Source organism: Canis lupus, chromosome 22 (genome assembly GCF_003254725.2).
Source record: "Canis lupus dingo isolate Sandy chromosome 22, ASM325472v2, whole genome shotgun sequence".
NCBI lineage: Eukaryota > Metazoa > Chordata > Mammalia > Carnivora > Canidae > Canis > Canis lupus.
The window spans coordinates 4,983,658-5,001,880 of NC_064264.1; the positions used below are offsets into that span (position 1 = coordinate 4,983,658).

At 42.4% G+C, this 18,223-nt stretch overlaps 1 protein-coding gene across 6 annotated transcripts in view; it reads left to right on the top strand.

The window, feature by feature from the left end:
- The window catches only part of LCP1 (lymphocyte cytosolic protein 1), a 105,831-nt gene that overhangs the window by 79,066 nt on the left and 8,542 nt on the right, over positions 1-18,223 (top strand). For all 6 annotated transcript variants that reach the window (XR_003147958.3, XM_025478281.3, XM_035704564.2 and 3 more), the window contains 8 exons: positions 415-496; positions 2,065-2,230; positions 3,755-3,897; positions 6,715-6,810; positions 8,765-8,960; positions 11,204-11,282; positions 11,870-11,984; positions 12,855-12,988. Coding sequence is in view for 5 of the 6 variants with exons in the window: in XM_025478281.3 (XP_025334066.1) it covers positions 415-496; positions 2,065-2,230; positions 3,755-3,897; positions 6,715-6,810; positions 8,765-8,960; positions 11,204-11,282; positions 11,870-11,984; positions 12,855-12,988 (1,011 nt within the window). In the remaining variant the exon portion in view is untranslated. The remainder of the gene's footprint in view (positions 1-414; positions 497-2,064; positions 2,231-3,754; positions 3,898-6,714; positions 6,811-8,764; positions 8,961-11,203; positions 11,283-11,869; positions 11,985-12,854; positions 12,989-18,223) is intronic.

Sequence of the window (18,223 nt, forward strand, 5' to 3'; positions counted from 1 at the left end):
GGAGCAGGCTCCATGCAGGGAGCCCGACGTGGGACTTGATCCTGGTTCTCCAGGATCACACCCTGGGCAGAAGGCGGTGCTAAACCGCTGAGCCACCCAGGGATCCCCTCTACCCAGAATTTCCTAATATGCTCAGGAAACCAGGGTGATTTGGTACCTTTCCAGGTGCATGAATAAAGTAGGGTCTTTATTTCCTGCCTCGATTTATTAGTATGACTTCAGGAACATTAACCTTTCCCATAGAGAGTTTGAATCTAATCAGAATTGCATAACTGATCTTGCTTCAAAACCCTGGATCACACAGATTATATTGCCATCTTATTTGCTTATGGTATTGCTAGAATTTGAATTCAATGTCACTGGACTCTGTTATTCAGAAGCCAGCTTTCCTTAATTCACTTGCTTCTTTTTCAGTAAAATGATCAACCTATCCGTGCCAGACACAATTGATGAAAGAACCATCAACAAAAAGAAACTCACCCCCTTCACCATCCAGGTATGCTCTCTCTCTGTTACCAAACTATAAAGTTGTGCTTGGGATGAAGGAGCCCTGGAACTGCAGAGCCGGCCTGTTCCAGGTGTTCGGGCATTATTCCCAAACTCAGCTCTGCGGCCAGTGATTCATCATGACTAGTGGGGATAGAGGGAGACACTTTTGTTTTATCTTTTATTCATTTAACAGGGAACCGGGGAGGGGGATGTCAGTGGGGAGTTAGTAGTTGGGCGCCATTCTTTGTTTTGGCCACCTGGGAATAAAATTCACATTGGCTAAAGTTTTAACTCAACTTTCCCTAGCAATTGATCTTTGAGCCAATGCCAAATATGCAGCATTTTAGCTGAAAAGATAAGCCTTTCTAAGAATTGGGGGGGTGAGAAACGGGAATTGCTCTGGCAGCCTCACAGTGGCATTGGCCACAGCCACCAGTGCGATAAATATAACTTGGTTTTAGGCCTTCAATTTGTTGATTAACTGGAAGACTAACCAGTAGTAAGTAAGCTGTATTTCTACATTATATTCCAGTGTTTCGACGTTACTATTAACTCTCTTACTCAGGAAGCATGTCTCACTGCTTAAATCATGAACAATATGTCACGCTGCTCGATTGTAAGCAGCGCTGTGTACCTTTCAAATGGAAATGGGAACACTGATTAAACATACATGAATGCGCTTTATGTTAAATTTAATCTTGATGTTAAATTTTAATATTGGCCATAAGCAGAAACAATATTTTCCATTTGTCATTTGAGCTCTCCACTAGGGCAAAACCCCACTTTTCTGGTAGTCCCCTTTCCAAATCACTGGTGGCCTGTGTTGTGTTTCTAACTTGCCCTAAAGACAACTTCTATATATCTCTGCCTCTGATATCTTCTTTCAGGACCCAAGAGTAGTATACAGATTCCAGACTGAAAATGTCATTGATTCTATCCCAACCCCATATGAGTTGCATTATATACACTGTTAATTATAAGAACATGTAGTCTCTACGTCTGTGCATGTGTGTGTGCGTGTAGGGGTGTGTAGACTTACGGTCCCCAGATATTATGGATACTCATTAAATTGTCTTAGTATCCTTTCCGGGAATTTGATTTCTGCCTTTGTCGTTGCCCTAATGACATTCCCTTAATACCTGATCTGAAAGTCAAAACGCTGTTTTGTTACTGTCTTTAATGAGCTTGATTTATATCGACAGTTGTGTTATTAATCATGGCCAGTGACAAGACAATGACAACCCTCAAAGGTACCCCTGTATGTGTGGCCAGTGGGGATGTTGAGTGTGTAGGCTCCATCACAGAGCAGAATGGAAGGAAAGGTGTGAGACTCATTTGTTTCATCTAGGCCAGGATGGGCTTCCAACTCAGGGTGCCCATTTGATCCAACAGGCACCGTCTAAGCCCAGTATCTGGGTTCCCAGATTTTTTTTTTCTTGCACTTGTCAAAATTTAGCAAAGACCATGCCTCTAGACCTGTGAGCTTTCTAGAAGCAAAACCTTGTTGTCAACCAGTAATCATCCTTTGACATCTACGAAGTCAAAAACAACGTTTGTACACTTTCTCTCCCTCAGGAGAATCTGAACCTGGCTCTGAACTCGGCCTCAGCCATCGGCTGCCACGTGGTTAACATCGGGGCTGAGGACTTGAAGGAGGGGAAGCCTTACCTGGTCCTGGGACTTTTGTGGCAAGTCATCAAGATTGGATTGTTTGCTGACATCGAACTCAGCAGAAATGAAGGTCCGAACAAAGCTGCAAATGTTGATTAATGGCGTGGTTTTTTTTTTTAAGATTTTATTTATTTATTCACGAGAGACACAGAGAGGCAGAGACCCAGGCAGAGGGAGAAGCAGGCTCCTTGTGGGGAGCCCGATGTGGGACTCGATCCTGGGACTCCGGGATCATGCCCTGAGCCAAAGGCAGACGCTCAACCGCTGAGCCCCCCAGGTGCCCCAATGGCGTGGTTTTTTATTAATGCTTGTGTTGGGGGCCGTGGGAGGAAGATGTCAGGAATAGTCAAGCTCAGAATCCTTAATTTTTGCAAATTGCAGTTACATCGAATCTGTTTACATTAACGTAAGAGTTTCCATCCACACCAGCCAGACTTTTTAAAATGACAGAGCAAAAAGCTTTTTATGACCACAGACTAATCGCAATGATTGTTTAGAACCTAGAGCTCTGTCTGGCTGTCTGGGATCCAACCTCAAGAGCCTTTCTGGGCTCACTTTGCCTCTGGATGTTTTGTAACAAGTAGACTCCTTTGAACTTGTATTTTATGAAGTGGTTCACGTTCATATACCGAAGGGATGGCACCAGGTCAGGAGAAAGTTGGTCTATTTACCAAGACTGTGGAAGATCACGTGTAGGGTTCCAAAGCTCTCAACTAAGTATTGGAGCTGTCAGTCGAACTCTGTCTGCTGTCCACATCCTATCTACATTTAAACAAGTACAGCCCCATTGTTGAGACAAAAGTAGGACATCGCCATAAGAATCATACAAAAAAACCAGTTAACCTTTTTGTTTCCAGTAGAGAGCCCACTAACGTGAAATCTGTAGCCAAGCTCTAATCTTTAGTTATATGTACATCTAAATTTATATCCCCAAATCACCATAACTAGCGAAGAATCCTGAGTTGCCGTTTTGAAACCGGTATGGGTCAAACATAATACAGGGGAGAGAAAGCAAACAGGAAACTTAGAACCCACGAGAAACAAACTATTGACCGACAAATGACGACCTCCAACTCAATTTAAACCTTCTAGCTGAGCAGACCATGGTTATTCAGCTGGGAAGAACGGAGGAAGGGGTTGACGACACTTTCTGAGATGCTATAATTATGCAAGTAAGCATTCAAAATGTAAAATCACCTATGGGAATAGGCAAGGAGACAGTTGTGCTCGTTACAAAACTGATCTCTTAAAACCAAAACTGTTGTCGTAGGATGGAATGTGGGCTGACAGGCCCGGTGGCGCATTCTGAGCCCGATAGTCCTGGTTTCTCCCGTGGCTTCTGCACGGTTCTCAGGCAAAGCACCGAGATTCACCGGTGACTTGTCTCTTCCACCTGAAAAAGTGAGGCTAGTAACTAAGCTCGCAGCACCTTGCCTTTCTTTTCAGGGAATGATAATAAAGTGTTTATTCCACTGGAAGGGCCCTAAGTCCCCCCAGCCCGGAGAAGTGGCATTGCCCTCTCAGGTCTCCTGTGGAGCTCCAGCGCCCTTCCCAGATCCAGTATTTATCTTTCTTCACCTTTGTCCTTCCCCAGCTCTGATCGCCCTTCTGAGGGAAGGGGAGAGTCTGGAGGACCTGATGAAACTGTCCCCCGAGGAGCTGCTGCTGCGGTGGGCTAACTACCACCTGGAGAACGCAGGCTGCAACAAAATCAACAACTTCAGTACTGACATCAAGGTAGGAGCAGTGGGGACAGGCCCAACTGCAGCAGAGAAGGGGACCCGGGATGCTCAGGGAGAGAAGACAAGCTCTAGAGCTGTGTTCAAGGTGGCTGGTGCTGTGGCAGGCGCTCTATCCTCTCACGCACATCTGTCTGGAGTCCCAGGGACCACAGCGGCATTGTCGGGGGCAGATGGGTCCCCTATACACACCTGGAGTGACAGTGTCAGCAGAGGAGGGGGAAAGAGCAAGGGATAAGACGAAAGGTAAGACCTTTTCAAGGCAGAGAGTCTATGTAGGGAGGTGAGGTCCTGATTCTATCAAATTTCCGGGCGCATCAGATGGGAATCTTTTAACAAAATTCAGTGAGGATTAGACTTCTACTTACACAAAGAACACCAACCCGGGGGTCTGCTGCATACCAGGCATCGTCCTGCCTGCTTATACATGTACTGGCTGATTTAATCCTCACGATTAAATGGCCTTTGAGACAAAGATGATCATTTCCTCCTTTTCCGGATAAGGAAACTGAGGTTAAAAGAGAATTCATGTAATTTGTTCCCATTCACATAGCTAGGGAACGGGGTCAGGATTCAAATCCAGCGCTCAGCCTCCATACCGCCTCTCTCAAACAACCTTGGAATTTCTTGAAAGGTTTCCATTTGTAGAAGCCAGAGGTGTTTTATTTTTTTTAAGATGTTTAATTTATTTATTCGTGAGAGAGAGAGAGAGAGAGAGAGGCAGAGACACAGGCAGAGGGAGAAGCAGGCTCCCTGCAGGGAGCTCGATGCGGGACTTGATCCTGGGACCCTAGGGTCACACCCTGAGCCGAAGGTAGTTGCTCAACCGCTCAACCGCTGAGTCACCCAGGCATCCCACCAGAGAGGTTTTTGAGAGATGATGATTCTGGAAACCATCTGCAATGGAAATGTCCCCCAGGGCGTGTAGAGGGGGGCAGGCGGCCCTACAGCAGAGATGCAAAGGGGGAAAGGCGGAGGGAAGCATGCCCTGTGGTTTTCCAGGCTGTGAATAGTTTCATGTCGAGGTGAAAGAGCTGTTGGCAAGGAGGGCAGGTGGGCCGAGAGGCAGAGAGCTTCGGAGCAGCATGCGAGCTGGGGGTGCAGCAGGAGAAGAACATTTCAGGCTCCGCTTTCTGAAAAGTTAAAGAAACCTTCTCCAAAGAGAGAGAGAGTCAGAGGAGAGGTCATGTGACTCCCCAACGAGTCACCCAGGCCTTACATATTCCTTTGGGTGACAGCTCCCCCCTGCTGTGGATTCAATGGCTGCCTGCCGTGCATGGTGCTAGGTAGATGGAAGCTTCTAGATGGAAAGTCCCCCATTCCTGAGCACCTAAGCTGATAATGCCAAATGCATTTTTCTAGCTTCCACTGGTTATTGATAGCCCAGCACCCGCAACCAAATGGGGATTTAACAGGAACTGGGCAGCGAGGTGGTCCTCCTTTGTGCTCAGCAGTGAAGCTCTGCACGTTTTCAGCCAAAATTTTCCAGCTTTTCAGCCAAAATTAAGCTGCTTCATCGGAACCATAAATTTATCTGATTTCTTATCACCAAAAAGCTGCGTTCTTACATAATAACCGTAGGAGCTGGCACGCTGAACACACACGGGGGTCGGGCCTGACAGTAGGTGGGGGCAGCTGCCTCCTGCCTCTGAGCATCTGGCAGCTTTGGGAGGTGCCCTTAAGTCACACAGGTCAGCGGAGGTGGGAAGAACACCCACCTTGGGGTGAGTGGGAAAGGCTTTTTAGGGTCAGATGAAAAGAGAGGAGCCCTAACAAAGTCAAGCAGATGTGACACCCGGAGGCAGATCTTGTTTGTGCCCAACACCTGCGGGGAACTTTCACTGGCTTCAAAATAGCTGCAGGCACCAGGAAGAGAGGGGTGGGGGGGCAGATGAAAACCGGTTTCCCCAGGTGCAGCCTCAGTGGCTGGCTTTCTCTTGTTCCAGTGTCTCTCATGTCACCAGTGGGGAGCACCCCCATGCCCTCCCGTCCCCCCACCCCCGGGGCCCCATCCAGTCTTAAAAAGAGCCACAAGCTGATTTTTCAGCCTTTAAGAGACGTTAGGATGCTTTTAAAAGGATTTAAATAAACGACCTGAATATTTGCATGCTTTTGCTGAATGAACACAGATTTGTAATTTGAAGACTAGGACTCTGAGGATGCTTTTCATGAGTAAGCGTATTTGGAAATCTCAGGAAACGTGAGGTTGGATATCTGTATCCAATCTGCTATCACTAAATTTAACCATTTTTTCCCCACCGCCTTGATAAATATTAAGTGTGCTTGTCATCTTAATATCTCCTTTACATAGAGACTGCTTGTTAATGCTTCAAACCTTCTGTCTTTGAAATCCTTATTTTTCTTTTGCTGATTGTCCATTTAACTGTGTTTTTAAACTCGGCTTTAAACTTCTGCTTCCTTTTTCTGTCACTTTTTTTTTTTTTAATTAAACCTTAGCTGACTGACTTCTACAGCAATATAAAGGTATATATATTTTCCTGTATACAATTTAATACCTTTGCATAAGTAATTTTTCTTCCCTAAGAACAAGAGAATAGCATTTGCTTCTATAGCCTGTATTTGTGTATATCCTGTATTTGTTATACTCCTTTTAAAAAGAAAGTCCAATATGATATGTAAGCAGAGAAATAGAAAATCCAAATTAGTGAGTGCTTCCAGCTTTGTTAATTAAGTTGCATTTTTGAATGACAGTCAAATAAGAAATATAATATGTTTGCTTTGGGGAAATTAATGCCGTGCTAAGTATGTAATTAGTTGTGCTATTTTGAAATTGTAATTTCTTAATTTCTCACAGGACTCAAAAGCTTATTACCACCTGCTTGAACAGGTGGCACCAAAAGGAGATGAAGAAGGTATTCCTGCTGTTGTTATTGACATGTCAGGACTAAGGGTAAGGCCGTGTCCCAAGTTGTGTTTAGAGAATGTGACTCTGCCTTTGTGTTGGCAGTTCCACGGCCCCGCATGACCCTGACTCTGGGCTCCTGTGAGTCCACGTCTCTGCCGAAAGCCCTGGTAAAACTGTTAACAACTGTTAATGGTTTTGGGTGATAACTGTGGGAAATTGCATCTGAAAATAGATATTAGGGAAGGAAAGAAACTAAAACCGCTCAAATGCCACACACCTTGCCTCAAATGCCTCCAATGAGCTGATGTTAATGTCAACTCATCCCTGAGTGACAAGTCCGTGAAATGGGTAACGTGCAGGGTCATCTAGTAAAGCATTATATTAATAAATCAATCAATTTAAAGTTCTGTTTTCTGAAAATTGGCGGTTTCATAGACTCTCAAAAGAGTCTTGAAAACGGCGGACCACATTTCAACAAAACTTCTGTACGTGTCACCATTCAATAGACTCAACGACACCAGGAGGTACTTATGATGTTCATTTTTGGATACCTGAGTCTTATTTCCGGAAATCGGTGGGATAATTATACAAATAAATAGATTCTCACTTTAGCGATGAAAAAAACTGAGTCTTAAATGGATTAATTAATAAGTCCAAGATCATATGATGGGTTATTGGAAGTTATTTGATCCAAGGCTGGGATCCTTTCCCTCTGGTACTAACAAGGGGACAACCCCACCTGCTGGTGCTATGTACCAGGTACTATGCCAGGCACGCTGCATACACTGCCTCTGACCCTTGCAGACATCACTAAGCTAGGTGTTAATAACTGTTTTACACTTGAGGAAGCTGAAGGTCAGAAAGGCTAATGATGCTCTCACGGCCACAGAGCCAGTACATGGCATAGAAAGGATTTAAGCCCAGGATGCCTCCAACATCCACCCAGCCACAACCCTACCTCACTACGTCATTGGGGGGTAATAGACGAAAATGACTGGGTGCAGGTTGTGTGGAGTTCTTAAAAATGTCTGGTTTAAGAGTTCTTAAAAACAGCCCCAGCATGGATCTGGATGATGAAACTGGTTTTGCCACCTCTTTAATACTGACCTGGAAGAGTTGCTTTCTCCGTGCTTATGTCTCACTTGATATCATTAGAGTTAAAACCAATGAGCTAATGTTAAAGTCAACTCATTCCTGAGTGACAAGTCTGTGAAATGTGCAGTGTCATCTAGTAAAGCATTATATTAATATTAATATATTAATATTATATATTAGTAATATTATACACAATATATTATATATTATAATATTTATATTAATAAATTGATTTAAAGCTCTGTTTTCTGAAAATTGGTGGTTTAATAGACTCCTAAAAGAGTTTTGAAAACAGTGGACCACACAAAACTTTATCTCCTAGTAAGAGCCTACCTACAAAGGACTAGAGGTTTTCTAGAACTATTTGAATTGCCTTCCAACATACGAAGTCCTCAGTCTGAAGTCTGCAAAGGCCAAATTGCACTAGGCAGCTGGACTAACATTTATTTTGTTTGAGTCCCAAGTGTACCAACTCCGTGTGAGAGGAGTGGCTATACCAATCAGAGGGTCTCTACTGATGGGTGTAAATATCTTCGATGAACTGAAAAAAAGGGAGTATGACTTATGACAGTAGCTTCATCGTTGAAAATAATTAAGACCAACTGAAATGATAAGATTATAGGATCTACTGAATCTCTTTAAAAACAGGACAACCAAGCATTCATCCGACATGGTTCTGTACAGAGAGAAGAGACTCAATTTCTCAATTTCTGGGACATTTGGCCCTTGTAACTTGCTGATTTCAGTTCAGGCAAATATAAGTAAATCATAAGTGGCGATTAAGTGCCTCTCGGAGGTTAGACACTGAGGGTTTCAGTAGGTTTCCCATTTCTTCATGTTGCTCTTGCCTCCTCTGTGCAGGGACAGCCTTGCCCCAACCTTGACGCGTCCTCTCTCGTTGCAGGAGAAGGATGACATCCAGAGAGCAGAATGCATGTTGCAGCAGGCAGAGAGGCTGGGCTGCCGGCAGTTTGTCACAGCCACAGATGTCGTCCGAGGGAACCCCAAGCTGAACTTGGCTTTCATTGCCAACCTCTTTAATAGATACCCTGCCCTGCACAAACCAGAGAACCAGGACATCGACTGGGGAGCTCTTGAAGGTAACTGGAAATCTCTTGCTCAGAGGTTTGGAAGAGCATTCACAATTTGAATTCAAGGGCCGCTCGAAATTACCTGCTAAGCAAATATCAACCCCTTCCATGTTGGGGAAGATTTGCAAACAGGTCATCAATTCCCTGGCATATAACAAAGAGAATAAATAGATTAATCAAGTCAATTACAGCCAAGCAGGAATAATCAAATACCATTATATCACATCCATTATACATAAGCTTCATCCATTATCAGAATTAAATGTTTTAGGGAAGGAATGCATTTAATTATCAGATGAAATAAACCCTGAGTTCCAAAAACCTAATTTATGTACTTAATGGATGCAGTGTGCATTCCTCACGGCAAGAGATTGCAGCCACTCATCATCTAAAAGTGTTCAACTTAATGCTAAGAGGGGCTTATTAGTGAAGTTTTGGTTTTTGTCTTGTTTCTTTGATTGGAATTAGGGAGGGGGGTGGAGAGCTGAGTAAAGTTTAGACGCAGAATCCCTGGGCATTGTATTTTGGGGATTAGGTGCCCTGAGATAGAATGAAAAGCATGTAGCTATAGTCAGGTTCTTCTTTTTTCACCACAAATTAGTCTCAATATTGAGACAAAAAAAAAATCAAGATGGAACTAATATTCAATGAATATCACCAAAGAAAGGAAATCCAGATTTAAAGTATTGATTTTTTTATCCCCCCTGCAATGCTTTACCCGAGCTAGAAGGCAAAATCAATCCGTATTCCAACAGGGCCTCATTTGTATTGTTTGATAAATTGTGGCCAGGGGTCCAGGCATTTTGTTGACTACCAAGTATATACATCAAGCCCTCTAATCACCCACTTCCAGCTGCCTCTAGAACATCTCCATTTGGTTCCTTTGCTATCACTTGAAATTCAGCATATACAAAACAGAACTGATCATCTCTCCTCCCTCTCTCTCCCTACCCGCCTCCCACCCATCTCCTTTAGAAACTCTCCATTTTCAGTAATCCTACCACTTTTTTTTTTTCCTTTAGTCACCGAAATCCTGGGTCCCCTTTGATATTTTCCTCTTCTTCACCCCTAAATCTACTGAATTAGTAAATACTAATAACTCTTCCTGCAGAATGGCTTTTAGATTGTTGTTTTTCCTTACTGCTTTCTGGACTCTTATTAAATCATACACCAACCATTTCAATAGGTCTTCGGGGCCTGTTCCTCCATCTATCAAGCATTTGAATGTGCCTGTGTGCTCTTGCCATACGCCATCCCCTCTGCTTGTTTAATTTAAATGCATATTGCCTTTCAGTAATTTTGCACACTGCTGCCAGGGACATCACAGTACTGCCTTCATTATATCTCTGCCTTGCTCAAGAATTTATTATAGTAATAAAAAAAAAAGAGCCTATAATGACTGGCATTGTCTAATATATCAACCAAAATCTGGTGGTTGGCATTCAGAGGGCCCCAGTTCTGGTTCCAGACACCAGACAGCCTTATCTCTGACTATTGCACAGATGCCTGAAAAATGAATTCCTAATGGTTTTAATACAGACCTTGCCTGTCGTTCCTTTTATGTCCCTATTTATGCTGTCTCCTCTTCCACTTACTATTGCCTCAAATCCTCTCCTCTTTCCTGTCCAGATTTTACTAGCCCTATAAAGTGAAACTTAAACTCCACTCCCAAACTATTCTCTCTCCTATTTCAACTCAAATAGTGAATATGTTTATCTCCTAGTGTAGCCCTGTGGCTTGTGTGATCTTGCTTTGATGCCTAAAAGTCTTGTTTTTCCTGAAAGAATGTAAGGTTTTGAGGGTCAGCTTTAAACTGCTGCTCCACACAGGAGAATAGATGCTATAGAAACACTCGCTGAATTGGAATAGAATAGAAAAAATGAGGGACACCTGGGTGGCTAAGTGGTTGAGTGCCTTTAGCTCAGGTCATGATCCCGGGGTTCCAGGATCGAGTCCCACATTGGGCTCCCCGCAGGGAGCCTGCTTCTCTCTCTGCCTGTGTCTCCACCTCTCTCTCTCTCTCTGTCATGAATCAATAACATCTTTTTTTAAAAATAAGAAAGAGTAAAAAGGAAATAAATGAACCCAGAATAGCAATCCTCATCCAAATCCATTAAGGTTTTTGAATTAAGTTTTTTCATTTTGCATTCAGTTTTTATGATAGTCTCTTTAGATAAACTTTGATCATTTAAAAAAAAAAAAAGGCACATCTTCTAAGAGGCCTGAAGGATAATGGGTCTTCATTAACTTAGGTGAGACCAGAGAGGAACGGACGTTCAGGAACTGGATGAATTCGTTGGGCGTTAACCCTCGAGTCAATCACTTGTACAGGTAAGGCCGTGTGGGGACTCATCTTTGATGCGCGACACCAAGACCTTGGAAGATCCCCAGGATTTCTTTCAAATATCTCTGCGGCGTGTGATTTTCTCCACAAATGTGTGCATCTTGATGAGGAGCGTTGAGCTGCAGGTGTTGGCTCTTTAGCTGAGGAATGCACTTCCGCACATCACCCTTGCTCTGTGCTCAGGACAAAATCAGGACCCAGCAACAAGACACATCTACTACATGTTGTAAGCCTGTGACCTGCTCCTAAGCAGGCAAAGCCACACAAAACAAAAATGTGAAGTTTAGGGTGACATTGCTCCTATGCCATTTGTTGGAGCCGTATTTCTTTTCCCGGAGGCAGCGTGCTCACACCTGGGCCCTAGGTGCTCACACCTGGGAGAGACCCAGAGTAAGTCTCTTCAATTTCTCTGAGTCACAGTGTCTTCACCTCCAAAGATGGAGCTGCTAATACCAATTCTGTTGGGTTGTTGCAAATGTCCCTCGTGCTGACGTACAAGGAAGCGCCTGCCCGCCGTAGGCCCCTGATGAATGGCAGCTCTCTGAGAATTGTCTTGTGTTTGTTTTTTGTTCAGTGACTTAGCAGATGCCCTGGTCATCTTCCAGCTCTATGAAAAGATTAAAGTCCCTGTTGATTGGAACAGAGTAAACAAACCACCATACCCCAAACTGGGGGGCAACATGAAGAAGGTAAACAGTGACTCCCCAGATGTTCCAACAGGCAGGTGAAGTCACCAGCCTGCAAGAGCTCCCCGTGAATACTTTATTAGGAGGCCAAACTTAGATAAGTAATGTTTATCCAGGGATTAAATTATGGCACTGCAATCAGAAGCCTGAATGGTTTCATTAAAGTGAGTCCATTACTTCAGTTGATTACTTATTTATAATTCCAAGTTGGATGTCTTTAAAACATTATGATGTAAAAATTCTAATTAAGATAATTAGAGCAAGCAGAGCTGCAGGGTTGCTTTTCCACCAGCAGGATCCTTATTCTAATTTTCTAAAGAATTAGAGCCTTGTACTGATGGTTGGACTTGTACAAATAGTTTGTCTAATGTCAACACAGTGGGAACACATTGTTTTGTAAAAGCAGCAATGGGGTTGGCACAAATATTTCTCACCATTCCTTGTCTCTTTGGCTCTTAATGATCCAAGTGTAGCCGCGGGAATACCTGTCCCACATGTGCATGTAGAACGGAGAATCCAGATTTTCCATGACAATCTCCATGATTCCGCTGTTTTAGGAATATCATGGGCAGGTGACTGAGCAGGGCCCTCTGTAGTGCGAGAGAGCCGAGCCAGTGTTCATACTAATGAATTCATTTTGGTTTTGCACTTAGAGAACACTGTGATTTTTTTTTTTTTTTTTGGTGGAAGTGAGGGGTTCTATTTTTTAAAAAAAAGACGGAAAATTCTTTGACTAGCTTAGAATCCTAGAATCAGGCAAGATTTAAGAGATCATTCGGTCTGACAATATTTATTTCATTTTGTTCTCTTATCTGGTATCTCTCACGATAGACATGATGGCATTACAATGTTTTCCTTCTTGCTCATTGACAGCTGGAGAATTGTAACTATGCAGTGGAGTTGGGGAAGAATCAAGCTAAGTTTTCCCTGGTTGGCATCGGGGGACAAGATCTCAATGAAGGAAACCGCACTCTCACACTGGCCTTGATTTGGCAGCTAATGAGAAGGTAATGTAACTCAGGGAAATGACTTTTTATTGAGTATATTACTGACCTGGAAAAATACCAGCAAATTGTCAGGAATGTGATTTAAACCAGCAGGATGATATTTTAAGCTAAACTTAAAACCAGAGGAGTGTTTTGTTATTTTCCCATTATTTTTATTTCCCTTGCAGGTCTTTAAGTATTCTTTCAGGTATTGTAAAACTCTGTTATTAGATTCCTAAACATTTCAGATGGTTTTGTCCTCTTAATGAATCACCCGGTTTTCATTATGGCGTTGACCCTTTTTATTCCTGGTAATATTTTTTTTGAAATCTACTTTTTCTGATGTTGGTATAGCCACTCTTGCTTTCTCTTGATTAATTTTAGCATGACATCTCTTCTTCCAACCTTTTATTTTTATATTTTTGTAAATTTTGTAAATAACAATTATCTTTTAAAGAGGATTTCCAGGGATCCCTGGGTGGCGCAGCGGTTTGGCGCCTGCCTTTGGCCCACGGCGCGATCCTGGAGACCCGGGATCGAATCCCACGTCGGGCTCCCGGTGCATGGAGCCTGCTTCTCCCTCTGCCTGTGTCTCTGCCTCTCTCTCTCTCTCTGTGACTATCATAAATAAATAAAAATTAAAAAAAAAAAAAAGAGGATTTCCAAACAAGGGGAAAATGTGCTATACTTACCCGTTTGCCATTTCTGGCACTTACCTTTCCATGGTGTAGTTACAGATTTCCATGTATATCAGATCTGAAATATTTCAAATTGTGTAGATCTGTTGGTGAGGAAGCATTTCAGCTTCTAGATGTCTACAAAGTCTATTTCATTTTCATTTTTGAAAGATATTTTCTCTAACTGTAGACTTCTAGATTGATAGTTTTTTTTTCTTTCAGTTCTTTAAAGATAGTGTTCCTTGCCTTCTGGCTTACATTGTTTCCAATGATACATCTGTTGTCATTCTTATCTTTGTTCTATGGTATAGCATGTCTGTTGTTCTCTGGCTTACTTTTAGATTTTTCTCTTTATCACTAGTTTTAAGCAAGTGGATTATAATGGGCCTTGGTGTTTCTCATGATTGAGGTTTGTTGAACTTCTTGAGTCTGAGAGTTTGTAGTATTCATCAAATGTGGAAAACTTTTGTTCTTTATTTCCCCAGAAATATTTCCTGTACTCCCCTCCCCCATTTGTTTTGGGGGGACTCCAGGTTCACACATATTTGGTCATCTGAGGTTGTCCCAAGGTTCACTGACACTCTATTCAATTTCCCCCCTCTGTTTTATTTTTCCTCTTTCTGTTTCATTTGGGATCTATTGATTTGTCTTCAAATCCACTAATCTCTTTTGTAATATCTAATCTTGCATTAATCCCATCTAATGTGTATATTTTTTTATCTCAGACACAGTTTTCATGCATAAAAATTTGAGCCAGATCTCTTTGGTATTTCCTGTGTCTCTTTCCTCTACCTTCTTGAACATACAGAACATAATTATAGTCCTGTTATTTCTGGTTCTGTTTCTATTAATTGATTTTTATCCTCATTATGGGTCATATTTTACTGTTTCTTTTGCATGCCTACTAATTTTTTATTGTATGTGAGGCATTGTGGAATTCCATCTTCCTGTGTGCTGATATTTCTGTATTCCTTTAAATATTCTTGAATTTTGTCCTGGGATGTAGTTAAATAACTTAAGCATGGTCTGATCCTTTTGAGGCTTACTTAAAACTTTAATTAGACTTGAGCTAATTTTGTCTCTCCATACTGAGATAATCTCCTCTGAGTATGTCACAGTCTCTGGTGCTTTGCTCACACATATGCATTGAGTAAAACTCAGCTAAAGACTTGGGGCAAACCCTCTGAGGATGTCTGGAGCTTTCTTTCTAGATGATGCTTTCCTCTCCAGGCAGCTCTCTCCTCTCTAGTGTTCTGCTCCACAAATTTCAGATACCTTGAGTCTCCTTGCCTCCTTGAGTTCTCAATCCTGTCCTCTCAACTCAGGGGGACTGCTATGCTCTGGGTTCTCTCTCTCTCTCTCATTCTCTCTCTCTCTCTCTCTCTCTCTCTCTCTGCACTGCAGCCTGGAAACTCTTCATGCAATAAGCTGGAACAATCTTAGGGCCCACCAGGTTTGCTTTCCTTCTTTCAGGGACCACTGTTTTACATTTACTGTTATCCAGTGTCTGAGCAACATTGTTTCATATGTTTTTCATTGTGTTTGGGTGTTTAAGGCAGAAAAATAAGGCTGGTCCCTGTTATCACACCATGGCTAGAAGCAGAGTTTCCTGCTAGTTTTTCACGAAACAATTTTAAATAGCTTTTAGAGTTAAATGTACACTTGATTAATGTGGAAGCCATGTGGCAATGCCGTTTGAATAAGGTAGAATGTAATACATAAATAGAAAATAAATTATAAGAAAAGTAAATGAGGGCACCTGGGTGGCTTAGTGGTTGAGCGTCTGCCTTCAGCTCAGGTCATGATCCTGGGGTCCTGGGATCAAGTCCCACATCGGGCTCCCCGCAAAGAGCCTGCTTCTCCCTTTGGCTGTGTCTCTGCCTCTCTCATCAATAAATAAATAAAATCTTAAAAAAAAGAAAAGTAAATGATTTTTGGTACAAAAGCACGAGTTTTGGAAAAATTTAACATAGCAAATCTTTAAGTATAAAATAGTTTACTTTTAAATGCTTCACTCTTTCCCTCTATACTGGTGGCCTTGACCAGGCAGAAATATTACATCCCTTAATTAGAATCTATGTTACTGTGACTTAATTCATTTTCTACCTGGAAGGAAGTTCCAGAAACCACATGTCACATTACATGATGTCTCACAAGTGAATGGCAAAGACAAGGTGTGTAGTGTCTCTAGGACTTCAGTTTCATTCCCAAGCCACTGTCTCTGGATCCTGACATTCATAATGGTCCTCAAAGGAAGTATGTCAGTGTTTCCAGGTGATGTGGTTCAGTCAGAAATGATCATAATGGAGTTCACTACCTGATTCACACTTGCTTCCCCAAGTATAGCGCTCTACTACCCATCTCTGAACTGGGCTCTCCTTGAAGTTTAAAGGCAGGTGTCACAAGGATCTTCTGGCACAGAAAACTCCAGAGCTAAAGAAACTTCAGCCCCATCTTCTATCTTGCTGCATCCATCTAGAATGTCACTGACAGTCCCTAAGGGCTGCCCTACCAGTATATTTTCAGAAACATGTATGAGCTATTCTCTATTGTCTTTCACATGTGTTTTAGTTCTTAATAGATGACTTGGGCTACTGATTGCTTTAACAAACAAAATAAATCTTTTTAGTTGCCATGGTTAAGTTGACTTTTGGGTTTGAATATAAAATAATCTTTGGCATTTTCTGTTTTAATGATAAAAAAAGAAAAACTCAGGCCAACTCTATGCCATTTTGAATTTCATAATATCTGAAAATCACCTTGTAATATCATCTTCGTTCTGTATAGGTTATAGAAATGTGGCCTGATGTTGTACTTTATGGCTTGTATATATACAATAAGGTCTAGACTGTAGCTGCTTCCCTACCTGGCTAATAAGTCCCATTTCTTACCAGTGCTTACCCAAGAATGGTGCATATGAAAAAGTGGGCAGAGAAATACATTACTGTTGAAAGCGATGGAATGACTAATAATTATGTAAATGCCACCAGAAGGGATTTTTTTTTTCTCTGTGGGCCACACATTAACAGATCTATTAAATTTAGAGTTAGTTCTAGCTGGAATTTATTTCATCGGATGTGCTAATTTGGTCATTTATCTGGACAATAAATGGCATGTCATTTTCCCCCCTAAGAACAAATGAGAGATGTGTGCTGAAACCTCCCTTTCCCCTCCGGTAGCCTGGAAATCGCTCTCAGATTAGAAAGCTGGCAAATAGTGTGTGTATAAATTTGGAGACAATAGCTAGAAACAAGTAAGCTACAGGCAGACAGCAATGTCAAGCTCCAGCAGATGAACAAAGAGGCAGGCAAATGAGGAACTCACCCCAAATCAAACAGGCTGTGGATGGTGAATTTGGGATAGGTCCTTGCAAAACAGAACAGCGAGGTTTGTCCCTCCGGGCCACATGTTAAATATATCAAACAAGCATTGGAAAGCAGGAAAGCAAGCAAGTAATAATCGCAGCCCCTCCAGCACTGCACGTGCAGACCTCATCAATCCTCTTTTGTTGAATCAGGCACTGGCTGAAGCTGGGGCTTACGACACCCTTGCACTGTGACAGACGGTTTTTCAGCGCAGCACAGTTTGCAGACACCCGTGATACTGGGATCCTGTGTGGGGGTTCCAGTTGCCCCAAAACATAGTTGATGGGACAGAGTGATTGTCTCACAAGGAAAATCCTAGGTAGACATGGGCCAAATAGATTTTTGTTTAAAATTTTGAATCTATAGTTCGTGCTGAGTGGACTGTCCAGAGTTGAAACTCCAACCTAATTCCATCCTTTCTTCCCTTTGTGTTTACCGTTGTACTTACAGGCGGGTATAGGATTCCACTGCCACACCTCCCTTGAGGTTGGGGAGGACGATTTTGTACTCACCAGAGCTCTGGGCCAGCGTGAGGGCCCCTGCTGAGACCCTTGAGTGCAGTCAGCTGCCTCCATGATTTACTGTATGTCTCTAAGTTTCTGTGTTCCTTGGTGGCTTTTTGTGTTTGCCCAGATAGACTTTTGTGTAGATGTGACTCTGTGTGTCCCAGTTTCTTCCCTAGCTTCTATCCACTGGAGAGTGTTTTCAGGGAGGAAGAATTTCCACTGCCTTTCAGGGTCCTGTAGCCAGCATAAGAATCAAATTGACATGAGACAGATTAATAGGAGAAAATGAGATTTAATTTTGTATGAATAAGAATCCACACAGACATGGAAATTCCAAAGATGGTCAGGCAAAATGAAGTTGTACATCGTTCTGAACTAAGGAGATGGGGTAAGGGTCTGGGACTTCGAAGGAAAGGAATGTGATTCACAAAAGATGGAAGAGTAAATGTTTGGTAAACCAATGTTTGGTGGGCCACTCATGGGACATAAGACTTTGGGACATAGAGGACTTTGATCACACAGGCCTTGCTAGGTTCTTCTCTGTCTACCATACCTGGTTCATGATAAAATGCAATTATCTAAGTTTATAACTCTTTCTGGAGCAGGTCCTCGATTTAAGTCCTTTTCGGCAGGACTGGAGGGAGGTAAAGAGCTTTTCCTGGATCTGCTGGGTTTTGATTGCTTTTAGCTCAAAATAGTCTTTATGCC